The sequence below is a fragment of the Syzygium oleosum genome, unplaced genomic scaffold (genome assembly GCF_021117445.2).
Source record: "Syzygium oleosum isolate NSW1041296 unplaced genomic scaffold, Sole_v2.1 Sole_v2.52, whole genome shotgun sequence".
NCBI classification, from domain to species: domain Eukaryota; kingdom Viridiplantae; phylum Streptophyta; class Magnoliopsida; order Myrtales; family Myrtaceae; genus Syzygium; species Syzygium oleosum.
In genome coordinates this window covers 1110258-1125988 of record NW_026607536.1, presented here as the reverse complement: position 1 = coordinate 1125988, position 15731 = coordinate 1110258, and the positions used below count along the sequence as shown (strand labels likewise).

The following is a 15731-nucleotide window of genomic DNA, read 5'->3' as shown; positions in this document are numbered from 1 at the left end:
AGAGGGCCGGTCGGATGGGAGTGGAAGAGAACTCGTTCATTGTTGCACATTTAGCTCGAAAGGGACGTCAATAAGTCTACTTGTTCGAATTATCGCCAATTCTTAACATCATTATCATCAAACATTTGAGTTTTCGACCAGGAATGCCAGTCCTAGAGCTCAATAGTCTTATTCCTTGAACAATGCAAAATGTGCAGAAAGAGAGAAATAGACCAGGAAGAAAGAATCAGATTGAGTATTGAGTTCTTGCTTTTATACAAATGAGAAACGATTCTTCCAAACCGAGTGTTACAAACTAAAAGAAGTCAGATAAAAAAAAAGGAAAGACAATCGTTGTCCGTAATTCGTCGTGATGTGCTTTTCACTCGGAATATTCGGACATGGACGTGAGAACAGGAAAATTTCACTAAGCCGTCCCTCTTTTCATTCATTTTCTTTTGGCGGGGAGTTTGAGAGAAGAGACGGGGACCTTAGTGCAATGATTGCAACCTGTTGTCATCTTCATGATTGGTATTGACGTACTATTATTATTATGTATCAATTTACACCTTCAACCCCCAACACCAGATCTCTGTCGCTACCTCTAACAGTTGTGCGATACATGGAGATTAGCATCTTCAATAAATCCCACCTTCCAAGACTAGGCCTCTTCGCCACCTTCATTGTCTCCGCGATCGGAAGCTCTTACTCCGCCCCGCTCTCCTTCAAATTTGCCGAGTTCAATTCAAGTACCCTGAACATAGAGGTACAAGGATTCGCCACTCTCAAAGACGGATACATCGACCTCACCCATGATCATATCCCGTCCGACACATGCAGTAGCATTGGCCATGCCACATATAGCGAACCGTTGCATCTATACAACACCGCAACGAGTCATTTCACAAATTTCGGCACCCACTTCGCCTTCATCGTTGATACACAAAACCAGACACACTACGGTGACGGACTGACCTTCTTTCTTGCTCCCAATGATTCTCGCATTCCCGACCATAGTGTCACCCAAGCCAGTTTCCTCGGGCTCACAAGCGTAGACCCTTCTTCTGTGGCCCCGGGCACTGCACCCACGGGCTCTTTTTTGGCCGTGGAGTTCGACACTTTCACCAACATGCGGGATCCGTGGTTCGCGCACGTCGGCACCAACGTCCATTCCCTAAATTCCAGTGCTCTGACTGAATGGGATCACCCGATAAGTGAAGGCCTTACCGCCGAAGTTTGGATTTCTTACGATTCCAGGGCCAGCTTATTGAGCGCAATTTCACTAATTTCAAGGATGGAGACGCGCATGAATTCGGCAACATTAGTCTTCCTGTCAACCTGAGCCAAGTTTTGCCAGAGTGGGTTGTTGTCGGCTTCACGACCACCACCGGGGATTACACCGAGCTGCACAAAATCCTATCATGGGAATTCTCCACAGATAGCGCCGACCCGCTAGTCCATGGAAGAGATCGGAATCATAGAGTTTTGGCACTGTGGTTGGGCATCGTCGCGATTCCTTTGGGCAGCGGTCTAGTTATTATTTGGTTTCTTTCGAGGAGGAAACGGGTTAAGAATGAAGAGGAAGATGTGATAGAGCTTGATGAGATAGACAATATTGATGATGACTTTAGAAAGAGAGCAGGGCCTAGGAAATTTTCTTATCATGAGTTAGCTCTCGCCACAAACAGCTTCGACGAGAAAGGGAATCTCAGAGAAGGCGGGTTCGGTGGCGTTTACAAGGGTCGCTTGAGGGAATCGGACTCCTATTTGGCAGTCAAGCGAGTCTCGAGCAACTCTAGGCAAGGGATCAAAGAGTACGCGTCCGAGGTGAAGATCATTAGCCAATTGAGGCATCGGAACTTGGTACAACTCGTAGGTTGGTGTCATGAGAAAGGACAACTTTTGCTCGCATACGAATTCATGCTTAATGGGAGCCTCGACTTGCATCTCTTTAAAGGCGTTAGCTTACTCTTGTGGGAGATGAGACATAGAATTGCTCGAGGCTTGGCCTCTGCATTGCTCTATCTTCATGAATTCGGCAATCAATGCGTCTTGCACAGGAATATCAAATCGAGCAACGTAATGTTGGATACCGAGTTCAATGCCAAACTTAGGGACTTTGGCCTAGCTAGGCTTGTCGATCATGATAAGGGGTCACAGATCACCGTCTTAGCAGGAGCACGCGGATACATGGCCCCCGAATGTCTCATAACAGGCAAGGCCACTAAGGAATCGGATGTATACAGCTTCGGAGTGGTTGCTCTCGAAATAGCATGCGGAAAGAGGTCAATTCAGCGAGGGTCAACTGAAGAATACTCGCTACCATTAGTCGAGTGGGTTTGGGATCTACATGGTTTAGGGATGCTTCTCGATGCAGCCGATCCAAGATTGTCTGGAGAGTTTGTGAGAGAAAAAATGGAATGCTTGATGATGGTTGGACTCTGGTGCGTGCATCCGGACTACACGAGTCGTCCTTCCATAAGGCAAGCCATTAGCGTACTCAATTTCGAAGCTCCAATTCTCTCACTCCCGTTGAAAATGCAGGTCATGAGGTATGTTGGTCCTTCGCAAGATACATTTACATTGTCTCAAGTATCTTCTTGTATCGCCGCAAACATTACTACAAGTAAGATTGACGAAACCTCGAGCCTCGCTTGCAAAACCAGTTCCTCATTGCATGTACCATCCCAATCACCTTCCCCTTCCGTCGCCCCTTCGATCTCGATAGGCTAGATGGGTTGTCGAAAACAGTTTCATGTGAACGACTTTGCCTCTCTCATGGATTGAAGTTTTCCAAAACAGGATCGATCGAATCAATTTTTTTCCGAATAGCAAGATACATACGATGGGAATTTGTGTGGTTTCTGAGTTCATAGCTGGGTTCGTGTTTGATCCAAAAATTTTGCGTGGATCGCCCGGCTAAAAAGAATCCTTTCTCGTGCTTCGAAGCAGCGCTGAATTCGCTGCGTTATCAAAAGGACTTTTGACACTTCATATGTATTTTGGAAATCGTGCAAGCTCATCGTAAATCCTAGAAATGGTGCCTGGTGCGCTGCAGAATAGAAAATTCCCACCTTCCTCCCACTTTCTTCTTTACTGAAAGATGAAGATGAACGTAAGCAATGGACGTTCCACTTGGCGCAAGATAAAAAAAAAAAAATAGCAAATGATGGAACGATAATGGCGATGGGACTTGTGTTTTGCATGGTTCTCGAGGGTGATCACGTGGTCCATTGGGGCATTTCGACCACTTTTCCATGCATCTGCTCTTTCTCGATAGGATTCGGCCGAGTTGCGAGCCTAATCATCCGCTTCTTCGTACATTGAAACTACTATAAAAATTTAGGATGATTACCCAAAAAATAGTCATATGATGTTAATTCAGTTCTGAACGTTTTAATTTGGCCAATTACATCCTAAATTTTTTTAATGATTTGTCGGTTCTTCGGACTTATTTTTTTTCGAAAATCGCTAACGTGGATCCCAACTGTTATACGTGACGCGACCGGTGTAGACATGGAGATATTTAGAATTCTCTTATCAAGTTGTCACAAAACATCGATTACTCCATCATATTCAACTGAAAATGAAGGAAGTCGGAAAAAATTTCATGCGCCAGGCTGGCATGATTTCTTTCCTTCCTTTTTCTTTTCCTTCTTTGAAAATTATTTTTAAAACTAGTAAAATACCCATGCTGCTCATGGGCTTGCAACATGCATGATGTAATTTTCTTATAAATACGATTGACTTTGGAAACTCATGAGCACGAGTTAAAATTCAGATACTTCACACATACCCTTTGTTTGTATTATTTGACTTGATTTTCATAATAAAGATGTTGGCTTAGTCTCTCTCTCTCTCTCTTTTTCTTTAAATTGAGGGTCTATCCAAATTGACTTTCATTTTTATTTTTTGCTTAATTTATTTATCGCGGTCCATGCATTTTGACTTTTTCAAATTTAAAACTTCACGACACTTAAATATTGACACATAAATAAACATATAATCTTTCGTGATTTTTTGCAACTCAAAATATATATTAAATTCTAACGGAAAAAAAAAACTTTTTGCTTTCCCACAAGTGCAAACAAACAAGATTTGGAGGTGTCCTAACTTCATCGTCTAAAAATAAGGGATAATAACATAAACAGTCCCGCGACTTTGGCCCAATGTGCAATGCAGTATCTAACATTTTCATTTGTTTAATGTAGTCCCTAAACTTTAGCTTACTGTGTAATATGGTTCATGAAATTTTAATTTGTTTAACTTGGTCCCTAGACTTAATTTAATGGAATGGTTACATTAAACATTTTCATATATATTCACGAACTAAATTGAACATATGCCAAAAGTTAGGGACTATATTAAATAAATTAAAATTTCAGGAACCACACTGCTTATTGGGTTAAATTTTAGGGACCACATTACACATTGAATCAGAGTTCAGAGATTATTTGTGTCATTTTCCCTAGAAACAATGACTTCCTATTTCGTCATTATTTCGAAGAGATTTCGCTCATCAATCAATAAATATAATTAAAAGAGAAGGTCGACTTGGCATCTCACTCTTCCTAAAGTGAAGAGTAATAAAAGCCCTTGTTTTTTTTCAAATTTCTCTAGTAACTAGTGCATATTAGTATATGTATATATAGATGGAAAATCTAATTCTTTCCAGATATAAACGAATTATTATGAAATATTTCCATTTAAAAAGGTATGGTATGATCTGGCTCACCTTTTTCGATTTATCCGCCGCCATCTTCGTCTCCCAAGATCTCCACGTACTCTCTCTCTCTCTCTCTCTCTCTAAAACCAGATGGATATCTCCATCTCAATCCGTTCTCCGCTTCGATCTTCGCCATGATTTGGCGTCGGATTTCGACTGTGCCGATCGTCGCGGACATGGTGAGCGGCGGAGCTACGGAGGCCTGAGCCTCTTCGGGACCACATGCGGTTCCTCGGCCCTCTCTCTCTCCTGGCAATCGCGTGCTTCCTTCTCGACTCGCTCAGCAGGTTCTCCTCCCACCACCTCCTGATCGGGCTCTCCGAACCGCGGTGCGCGTCGCTGTTGAAGTCGCTGAGCAGCGGGAGCGATGGCGAGGGCTGCGGCGGCGGCGGCGGCGGCGTTGTTTCGGCGATCCGATGCTCCCGCCAGGTCCTCGCGGCCGTCGCTCTCGTGCTGGTTGCGCGATTAGGGCTCAGGGTCTCGCCGTTCGGCCTCGGCAGCAAAGAGATTGTCCGATTTCTGTGTGAGTTCAAACGGAAAGCGAGTGAATTAGGAGGTGCGGATAAGGTTTCTCGAAATCGTGTCGATTTGAAGGTTCTGGAGACTTTCGATTCGCCGAAATGGAACGGATCGGTGACCGGTGAAGCGCTCGTGAGAGGAATTGCCGGTAAAGCCAACAAGCTCGTCGAAGAAGATGACGAGGAGGAGGAGGAGGAGGATAGAGAATGTTCGTGTCCGGAGGATGAAGTATTCGACGTTCTAGCGCTGAGGAAGATGGTGAAGATCGAGCGGCGGAGAGCGATGGCGGCGTCGATGGAGCTCGAGAAGGAGCGGATGGCGGCCGCGTCGGCCGCGGACGAAGCCATGTCCCTGATAATGCGGCTGCAGAGCGAGAAGAGCTCGATCGAGATGAGGGCCAATCAGGACCGCCGGCTGGCGGAGCAGAAGCAGCAGTACGACTGGGAGGTGATCGAGTCACTCCGGTGGACGGCGGCGAGCCACGAGTCGCGGCGGAGGGCGCTGGAAGATCGGTTGAGGTCGTGCGGGCGGAGGTTGCGCGCGAGCAGCGACGGCTCGAGCGGCGGCGGCGAAGGCGAGAGCTGTTCCGGCGGCGGTTCAGAAGAGAGCGTCGGCGATGCGGTCACGAGGTATGGAGAAGGAGAAGAAGAAGAAGAGGATACGACTCTCGATGATGATGTACTGATGAGCTCGCTCGAGCTTGATTCGCTGCTGATTGAGGAATGATCTTTGCTTCTCTGGATTTCGCTGCCCACCATTTTCTTTTTCCGGCTTAAACTTAATTATGAAGATTAACTTATATCCATTAAAGATATAAAGAAGACGAAATATCCTCTACGGTTGTATTTTTTTTTTTTAATAATTTTCCAAAACTGATTTTCCGAATGTCAAATTCCAACGAATCAAGGAAAAAAAATAGAAAATCATAATATTGATGAAGGAGAATACTCCCCGAACTACTGAGTCACACTGGAAATAAAATAATTCCCGCGCTTTAGATTTTGTTCTTTCGAAAAGGTTTTTAAAATTTGTAAAGGTAAAAATATAGATAAATAATTTCGAAATCTTATTGTTATTTTCGTCAAAATTAATATAAAAGTCGAAAAATTATTTTCCTCCGTTTCGTCTGGGCCGAGAACTTTTCTTGTAGGCCCAAAACCGAAAGAGAAAGAGAAGATGGGCTTCTTCGTTCGGGCCGAATCCATGCTGCCTTAAAACGACCTCGTTATTGCAGCGGTTTGCAATACGTCCTTCACGCCACCTGCAAACGACGCCGTCTAGAGGACTCTCTCCCTCTCTCTCTCTCTCTCTCTCTCTCTCTCTCTCTCCCGCTCCCGGTGTGTGTGTCTCCGTGCCTGCAAACGGAGAGAATGTAAAATATTTTCTCAGGCGAATTAGTCTGTATCGTTTTGACCAAAATAAAAAATAAAAAAAAAACTAGTCTGTGTCGTTTCCAGGGCCACTTCTTTGCAGAGCAGCAGCGGCCGGGAAGGGAAGGATCGCGCCTCCGCCTCGCGCTCCTCGGGAAGCGCTCTGGTCCTTCGTTGACGGGTAATCCTCTGACCCCCTCCGTTCTTGGAGCTTTCTCTTGCTGCTGCTGCTGCTGCTTCTTTGATCGTGTCCTCTAATTTATCGGTAGTAAAAGGGGCAGCTGAATTTGAAGTTTCGATCCCTGTTGTCCTGTTTGATTGCTTTCGTGCAATGGGTATGTCCGACCCATCTGTGTTTTTTATTCGCTCCCCCAGAAAGATTTCCTGCTTCGCGCCCACATGTTGGCATTCTTGTTTCCTCCAGGGGTTAGTGGAGCCTCGAGCTTTCTTGTTCTTTTCTTGATTTTTCGTGGTCAAGTGAATTCGCTTCTGTCGTGATCATCTGATGACTCGCCCGCTCCGATGTGTCTTCCATTTTTCACTCTCCTCAAATTGCTGCTAGGCTAAGCATGGTCAGAGGGTGTATCGTAAACTAAGAATGAATTTGAAATTGGTTCTGGTTCGATGTTTCGGAAGCTGTGAGAATTTGAGGGCTGTCGTTTGTTTCTCCCCTCTTCTTTGATGATGTGGTTTACTGGTGCACTAAATGGAGGCAGCCCTTATTTTTCCTTTCTTACACGTACACCCTGAAGGGACCATGCTCTTCTTTTCCTCAACGAAAGGCGGAATTCGGGGGTAAAAGGGTATAACTTGTTAGCTGCGGTGTTGCCTTAGGTGCGTATGTTTTTTCGTATTCGACTTCCTGTTGCTAGGTTTTTTTCATATAAATGGTTGTGTTATGGGAGAGATTTCAGATTATAAGCTTTCTGTGGCAATGCACCGCAGGGAGAGTCTTTCGGTTGTCGATGATGGATGGGGATAACTGCCTGGACGAGGAACCTCCTCAAATGCTTCCTCCTCCTCCTGGAACCTTTGTAGATCGTGAAGAACTTATTCAACACGTGGGTGATTTTGCTGTATCGCAGGGTTATGTAGTGACAATAAAGCAGTCTAAGAGGGACAAATTCGTGATCCTTGGCTGTGATAGAGGTGGTGTTTACCGTAATAGGCGGAAAACTGCTGATGATTCCTCTGGAGAACAACATAGCCGTAAGAGGAAAACGGCTTCTCGGCTTACGAATTGTCCTTTTGAGGCCATGGGCAAGAAGGATGATGGCCTGTGGATTCTCACGATTAAAAATGGAACTCACAATCACGAGCCACTTAAGGACATCTCTGAGCACCCTTCTGCCCGTCGCTTCAATGAAAATGAAGTTTTGCTCATCAAAGAGATGACAGAAGCTGGATTGAAGCCTCGTCAAATTCTAAAAAGATTGAGACAGAGCAATCCTGAGTTGATGTCAACTCCAAAGCATGTTTACAATGTCAAAGCTAAAATTCGGCAAGGAAATGTAACAGGTGACAACTATCTGATTTCTATTTACCCATCGAGATTCCAGCAAGAGAGTCACTCATTGTATAATTGCATCATTTGATTTTGTGTTAAATTTTCTTCATTAGTGAACTGGTTCTCATGTTTAGCTTTGTAAGCTTTTCAATGTCGTGCGGCATATGCTTGTGATTCAGATTTATTTGTGGAAAGGCTGTTGCTGAGTGTGTTCTTTTGCTATTTTGAAGAATTTAAGTATCAGAGAAGATGGATCTGACAAATAACGGGAGTGGAAGCTAGCATAGTTTGCATGTTTTTATTTGTTTTTTAGTTAAATGGTGCATAGTGGGATAGGGTTCCCCATTTTTGAGCCGTGATGAATCGGACATTTCAGTTTATCAATGTAAAATAAGTTTTAGCTGTCTCAGCTCAACTCTGCAATACTCAAATTTTAAGTCGTACTGCATCAGTTCTTTTTTTTTCTCCCTGGCATAGACTATCAGTCAATCAAAAGGATTTGGACATATTGTTGTCCTTCCAAATCATTTTAACACCTTCTGCAACTTGAAATCTAGTTAGACAGGATAAACCTCCATCTTTTCAAAAGCAATCTGGAAAAGTTTTTGCAAATCTGCCTTCGGTTTCCTGAGACCTAGATGGTTTGATGCTGCAGTCAGGAACTTCAAGTCTTTGAGACCGCAGACGTCTGCCATGATAAACGATGATCAAGCGGTGACTGAGCCATCTTGGAGACTACGGAACCCCTCAGTAAGTGTACATGTAACTTCACATGAGATAGCCCAACAAAGGCTTATCCCAGCAATCTTGGGTTTAAGAGAGTTTCAGCCTGAGGTGTTCCATATCCTTGTCCTTTCTATATTGCTTGAATTGGAAACTGATTTACATCACTGGGTGCTGTGACAGAGGGTTCCCAATCTCATTGGTGGGAGATTTGTTGATTCACAGTCGTTTTCATCTATAGATGTGATAAACCCCGTAAGTCTTGGAGCAGTTTCCTTATAGTAGAGTATCTAATTGCAATTTTCTTGTAGCTAGGGAGACTATTGACTTGTCCGTGTGCCCTAAATATGCAGGCAACCCAGCAAGTTGTTTCTCAGGTTCCTTTTACTACAAACGAGGAGTTCAGAGCTGCCGTGTTCGCTGCAAAAAGGACTTTTCCATTGTGGCGAAGCACATCAATTGCTTCTCGTCGACGAATCATGTTCAAGTTCCAAGAGTTGATTCGTAGAGATATTGTTAGTTTGTTTTGATTTTCTTACTTTGTTGCAATTATTCAGAGTGTTTCCAAGTCATGATGATTGTCTTTTCAGGATAAGCTTGCTATGACCATCACTACCGAACATGGAAAGCCATTGAAGGATGCGTATGATGATGTTTGGCGTGGGTTAGGTTTGTGCTCTCCATTCATTTACACATTTTAGACCAAGTGCCATTGTTGGTGTCCCACTATGGAGTTGCTCTTTCTGCTGCAGAGGTTGTTGAGCACGCTTGTGGATCAGCATCTACCCAAATTGGCGAATTTGCTCCAAATGTATCTAAAGGGATTGATTCTTACAGTATGAGAGAGCCACTTGGTGTTTGTGCTGGTATCTGTCCTGCTGAGTTTCCAGCAATGATTCCCTTATGGGTATGCTTGCTAAGTTCTATTATTCTCTTTTCTCATATATTGCTTATTTTACAATTCTTGGTGGGTTAATTGCTCGGTTAGATAATGCCACAATGTACTTTAAAGCTTCAACATTGATAATTAGCTTTTCATGAGGCTGACATATTATTAGGCTTGTAAAAGAAAAGTACTTATACACGCTAGAGTTCATCTAAAGAGAAACATTAATTAGTCTTTTCCAGGCTGGCTACATGCTCTGGACCACGCTGAGTGAAGAACAAAAACAGTGTTGCTAATGCCATTTTGTGCATGCAGATGTTTGCTTTTGCTGTCACATGTGGTAACACCTTTGTTCTGAAGCCATCCGAGAAAGATCCAGGTGACTCACTAGTAAATTCTGTTCTTCGGAAAATTACAGAAAGCATGTAAGGTCAAGAGGCAGAGGGCAGTTTCATGCGCATGTATTTAATGACATTCCTATTCACACACTGCAGCTGCATGATTGGCACAGATTAAAATTGAGTTCACTGTATTCGTGATCTGGATGGTTCATGTATAACACTAGTTTTGCATTGTGGATAAGTCGATCTTCTTACGATTTACTGTCGTGTTACTTTTTATAGTTTTGTCTGTTACTTCTTAAGCATACCTGGAGTCACGAAGCTTGTGAGTACATAACCTCTTGTATGGAAACTTTTGCTTGTATTGGAATTTGTTAAGCTACTAGCCTCCTAGTAATGCACTCCGCATCTTAGGGTTGTATGGGGTCTATATATTTCTCTTTGAGTTTGTTCCTCTGAATTATTTTTATATGACCTTTTAGTCACTGGAGGAATAATGGTCTGGTGCTTTAATTTTATTATAGATCAGTTGTCCAGGTTTTGCTTTTTTGAGTTTGTTCCCGTGAATTATTTTTTAAATGACTTTTAGTCACCAAGGTCTGTAATAGACTGGTGCTTTATTTATATAACAGATCAGTTGTCCTGGTTATTCTTTAGGCATGAGTTAATGTATGCAGATCCAGACTTAAAAATTATGACAAAAGTCTGATAATGCTTCAGGGGCTTCTGTGGTTCTTGCCGAGTTGGCAATGGAGGCTGGATTGCCTAATGGTGTCTTAAACATTGTTCATGGTACCAATGTAAGTTTCAAATGAACAAACAATTTTTTGCTTTCACATTTATAAAGGTTCCCTTCCTCAGACAGTGAGTGTATTGCCCTTATTTGCCCATAATTTAATTAGCCTATTGATTTGAATAAAGTTATCAATGAAACCTACTTTTTTCTTGTATTTTGTCTGTTATTTTTGGTGTGCACTGTGCAGTGTTACCTGGTCCTTCTTTGCAAATTGAACTCGACTTTTATTCAGATATGAGTCTGATACCTCACATATGATTAATTACCCAAATTTGGACAGGATATTCTAAATTCTATATGTGATCATGAGGATATTAAGGCCATCACATTTTCTGGTCCTGAGGCAGTAAGTGAACTTTATCTTGTCCTATTGCGAATTGCTTCAGTGTGCCTTATTGTGCTGATATTTTTGCCCTTCCCTTCAGATTCTTCTCCCACTTTTATTTTTTTTATTAATTATTAATAGATGCAATGAGTTAATTTCCTTCAACTGCTGGAGTTGAACTCATTGGTATTATTTTCCTTTGTGAAACTTTTTTATTTCACTTTAGATTTGAGACCCCAGATTGGGTCTCTGAAGATCTCTCTTTTACCTTTAAAAGTTGTAATATAGTATTTCTATTTATGTTGTGGATATCATGCATTTTGGCTAACTTTTGTTTACAAATGTTTGAAGGCTGGCGCTTATATCTATGCAAGAGCATCTGCTTGTAGGAAACGCGCTCAAGTAAGTAGCATATATTTACCTTCCATATGCTGTTATAACATCCTCCTGAGCAGAGTTATTGCTCTTTCACTGATCCATTGGTTGAAGCCAATGTGAATTGCCTGGCCGAATATTGTCTCTAGTGCAACACGGGAGTAAAAAATCACGCTGTCGTGATGCCTGATGCCAACATGGATGCCACTCTGAATGCTCTAGTTGCAGCTGGTTTTGGTGCTGCAGGACAGAAGTGCATGGCACTCAGCATGGCCATCTTTGTTGGAGGTTTAAGTAGATGGTAAGGTAGACATGTGAAGCTTTGCTGTAACAGATAAATATGTCTTGATGTCCATCTCAGGTCGTTTACCCTGATTCTGAAAGAAGAGGAACATTGAGGGCCTGTTTAATCTTTGAAATCTTTGAATTTTTAGTTTTAATTTCCATTGGAGAATGATAAACAAGCCTCGAAAAAGTATTCGGTGATTTGATATCAGTTTTCAAACAGAAACAAGGAAAAAACTTTTCAAGATTCATAAGGGAAAAATAGCTTTTCCATGTTTTGTTATTCTCTCTCCGCACAAAAAATGGAGGTATTGGAAAACCTAAGGAAAAGAAAAGGCCAATTGTATAATTTGATTGGTCACAAGCATGTTCTCACAATCTTTATTCCTAATGAGAGTTTTCATTTTCATTTTACCTGATGGTCATTTTTATGAAAATAAAAACTAAAAATGTTTCTTAAAAGCATCCCAAGTAGTCCGACAATCTCAGAGTTTAAAGCTCTTTTCTTTTTTTACAAAGCAATGGATAGAAGTTTGTTAGGTGTAGCCAATCACTTTGATTGATCCCAAAATCTGATTATTTACAAACCATTTGTCAAGCCACTCAGTAATTTTTCTTGTTATCCCTAGCATTACTATTGAGTTTTCAAATGAAGATATAGCTTAAAGTTTGAAGGATTTATATGGTTCTGATGACGTTTTCACTTTAGGATGAGTGAGCAGACAAAATATCAACATTTCACGAATCTTTTTTCCCCCAAAATTTCATATCTGGAAAGAGAGGCATGCTGATAAACTTTACTACTTTTCGCTTCTTCATTTTTGTTCTTATTATGAAGAGATTAAGACAAATGTTAGTGTGATTGCTGACATGAGATCGTCTTTTCTTTCTCCAGGGAAAGTAAGCTAGTGGAGATTGCCAAAACCATTAAAGTGAATTCTGGAAAAGAACCTAATGCAGAACTTGGTCCAGTGATCAGCAAACAGGTATTTAGATGGTCTGCTTCTCACCTGTCTGACTCTGGAAAATTTCTCAATCACTCAGCCTCGGTGGCAGATTTATTTTGTTAAGCTTGTTTTTGAACCAGTGGCATCCTGCCTTTTGGTCAAGCTGCATGTGTGTCTAAATTTGATTATCTTGTGATTTGACTGGCAGATGAGGGAGAGAATCTGCAAATCGATTCAAGCAAGTGTTGAATGTGGTGCGAGACTTGTGCTTGATGGGAGAGACATTGTGGTAACTGCCTTTACGACAATGTTCTCTATTTTGAGCATGTCTATTATTCTTCCAGACACGTAACTTTGCTGTTGAAACTTAGTAGCTTTAGATGGGATTTGCCAACAAACAAAGTTACTTTCGTGTGTAAAGTGTAATTAGAGCATTCTTCTAAAGAGACTTCTGTGTTTCAGTTATAGTTAAAGATATGTCCTGTGAAGCCTTTTTTGACATATTGGCATTCATAGACAGCTGAGACAAAGCCATGCCTTCCACTGGTGATACTTTTTCCTTACAAAATACGGACAGATGCATCTACCCTGCAATTTAGGGTACCAATTGTGCTGTAGCCATCTTCTGCTTTAGTCGATCATTTTAGCTTAGAGTGCAGGCTGCAATGTTTTCTTAGTACGTGAAGACGTGCTTGGGGCATTTGTGTATCCACTAGTGTGAATGATTGTCTTTGTGCACATGAAGAACAGGCAAACAAACCTTGGCTTTTTCCCTTAGAGTTTTTGCTTCCTTCTGTTGTCAACCATGGGATATTTTGTGCTAGATATCTCATGAAGTTATTTTAAACAGCTTTGCTGATCTATCTAATTGAGATAAATTTAGTCAGAACTTTCTGGAGAAGAGGTTACCAGATCAGCTCACCATGTGGTTACTCCTGTTCACAAGTATGCTGGCTCTACTGGGGTGGTTAGAATTTGGGAGATGTAGGAAGAGCAAGGCTGCTTTAAGGGACCCTTTGTAATTGTGCCTATTTGCTTTTTGTATGAGCCATTCGTCTGATGCTTAAGAACAACTTCCACGCACTAATTCTGAGTTCACTAAATATAATTTCAAGAAAAGGCACTGAGGACCTTAACGTATGATTTCTGTGTGATTGTTGCTATGGTCGCTCTGCACCATCATCAAAGAACTCTGACACTCATCAAACTACATGCAGGTTCCAGGATATGAACAAGGCAACTTCATTGGTCCTACCATTTTATGCGAAGTCAGAGTCGACATGGACTGTTGCAAGGTAGCTTAATGCAGACTATATTTCATCACAGAAGTTAACAAAAGTGAATATTTTGAGTTCCCACCAATTACTATTCTGCAGGATGAATCTTTTGGGCCAGTTCTCCTCTGCATGCAGGTAACAACCTCAATAGCTCTTGGTTGGAGATGGAATCGCTGTTGGGGGACACAAATTTTAGTAATTTTTTGTGTTTCCTTCTTTATTCAGGTTGAAAGCCTTGAAGAAGCCATAAACATCATCAACAGAAATCAGTATCCAAAATCTACTTTTTTCTCCTTACCTTTGTTTTTGGCAAAAGCAGAATATACTCTGCTCGGTTCTTTACGTGATGTTGATTTCCTGCAGGAATTGCAGCGGGGCATCTATCTTCACATCGTCCAGCCTAACTGCAAGGAAGTTTCAGGCAGAGGTTGAAGTCGGACAGGTATGCTCATAACAGTTGATGGCCACAAACAAGTAGCATAATCTATGTCGGCTCGATGCTTAAGCCTTCTCATGGTTTTATTTGTCTTTGGTGTTGAACATTTTTTGTGATAAATATTGAATTCTGTAGTGGAGTTACTTTTCTTCTCCATGTTACTTTTTTCTGCTTTAGAGAATAATTCTAGCTGATGTTCTGGAATGTTCTGATTTTGAGTCAGGTCGGTATAAACGTCCCAGTTTCAGATCCTTTGCCAGTTGCTTCATTTATAGGCTGCAGACCCTCTTTCGTGGGCGATATCGGCTTCGATGGTAAATTACACTCGACAGTACGCTGCGTTCTGTTTGTCTGTCTCCTTGGAATAAACCGGTCCACACGAAAAGTTAACATGTTGAGATCGTTGGATTCGCAGGGAAAGTCGGAATTCACTTCTACACCCAGATGAAAAGAGTGACTCAAAAATGGAATGACAATGTGAATGTGGTAGAGAGCACTGAAGAAGGATCCTTATTGACTGTATAAGTAGTTACTTATAGCTGTACAGATCCATTTGATTTTATGTTATCAGTTTTCTTTTTTAGTTAAAATATTTCCTGTGAATATTTGCCACCAGAAAATCCTACTTCTTTGTATAGTCAATTATTCTTTTTCTTTTGTTTAATCTAATATTAACCTCTTTTTGGTTTTTTGTATAGTATTCTTCTTGTGTTTGAACTGGTACAGAGACCCAACTAGATTGGCTTTCAACAGCAAAGGTTTGTGGTTTGTGATTAGTGAGATAAGCTTGCTTACTTGTAAACTAATAATGAGAAATAGAGACGATTCACACGCTAATGGAAGCGCGTGCTGTACAGTCACCACATTCGATTCGCAGTGAAGAAAAAATAGAAAAGAAAGAAAACGAGCTCATTGCTACTAAAATTCCCGCGCCCAAAGAACCATCCAAGAGTTTTAAGCTGAAAATTTATGAAATATCTCACTTATCGTGTTATTTTGAAAAGTGAATTCTCTTGAAATGGGCAGGGTTTCAATAGCAGTTCGTTTTTTATAAAAAGAAATTAGTCGGGCAACAAGATTGTCTTTCGCATCTGGTTTGATAAAACATGATTAGAATCTTTCAACAATGTCTAAAATCTGTCCAATTTGTCGATTATAGTATTTGAGATCGAAATATTATTTTGAATAGATATCAAAGACATTACAGCCATGAGCACCCGAAGGGTGCCAGGCCGGATC

At 41.6% G+C, this 15731-nt stretch overlaps 3 protein-coding genes across 5 annotated transcripts; all 3 read left to right on the top strand.

The window, feature by feature from the left end:
- Positions 1 to 601: 601 nt before the first annotated feature.
- On the top strand, positions 602 to 2712 carry LOC115679578 (L-type lectin-domain containing receptor kinase IX.1-like). The gene is made up of 2 exons (XM_056307296.1): positions 602 to 1144; positions 1237 to 2712. The coding sequence occupies exons 1-2, from the start codon at positions 602 to 604 to the stop codon at positions 2710 to 2712; spliced, it is 2019 nt and encodes a 672-aa protein (XP_056163271.1).
- A 1996-nt stretch (positions 2713 to 4708) lies between these two features.
- LOC115679611 (uncharacterized) lies at positions 4709 to 6069 on the top strand. Its single transcript, XM_056307317.1, has one exon. It carries the CDS (start codon positions 4928 to 4930, stop codon positions 5948 to 5950), a length of 1023 nt encoding a protein of 340 aa, XP_056163292.1. The 5' UTR covers positions 4709 to 4927; the 3' UTR covers positions 5951 to 6069.
- Positions 6070 to 6529: 460 nt separating this feature from the next.
- LOC115679639 (methylmalonate-semialdehyde dehydrogenase [acylating], mitochondrial-like) lies at positions 6530 to 15156 on the top strand. Of its 3 annotated transcripts, none has more exons than XM_030603278.2 (22): positions 6530 to 6621; positions 6666 to 6775; positions 7347 to 7428; positions 7540 to 8112; positions 8757 to 8851; positions 9008 to 9079; positions 9178 to 9339; positions 9415 to 9493; positions 9577 to 9731; positions 10026 to 10089; positions 10772 to 10851; positions 11128 to 11193; positions 11524 to 11574; positions 11697 to 11848; positions 12728 to 12818; positions 12988 to 13068; positions 13997 to 14074; positions 14156 to 14191; positions 14282 to 14325; positions 14420 to 14498; positions 14716 to 14806; positions 14908 to 15156. In XM_030603278.2, the coding sequence occupies exons 4-22, from the start codon at positions 7560 to 7562 to the stop codon at positions 15015 to 15017; spliced, it is 2139 nt and encodes a 712-aa protein (XP_030459138.1). In that variant the 5' UTR covers positions 6530 to 6621; positions 6666 to 6775; positions 7347 to 7428; positions 7540 to 7559; the 3' UTR covers positions 15018 to 15156. The 3 variants fall into 3 exon arrangements, with proteins under 3 accessions (XP_030459138.1, XP_056163291.1, XP_056163290.1); XM_056307316.1 differs by having other exon boundaries at positions 7311 to 7428; XM_056307315.1 differs by lacking the exon at positions 7347 to 7428 and having other exon boundaries at positions 6536 to 6621.
- The last annotated feature ends 575 nt before the right edge of the window (positions 15157 to 15731 follow it).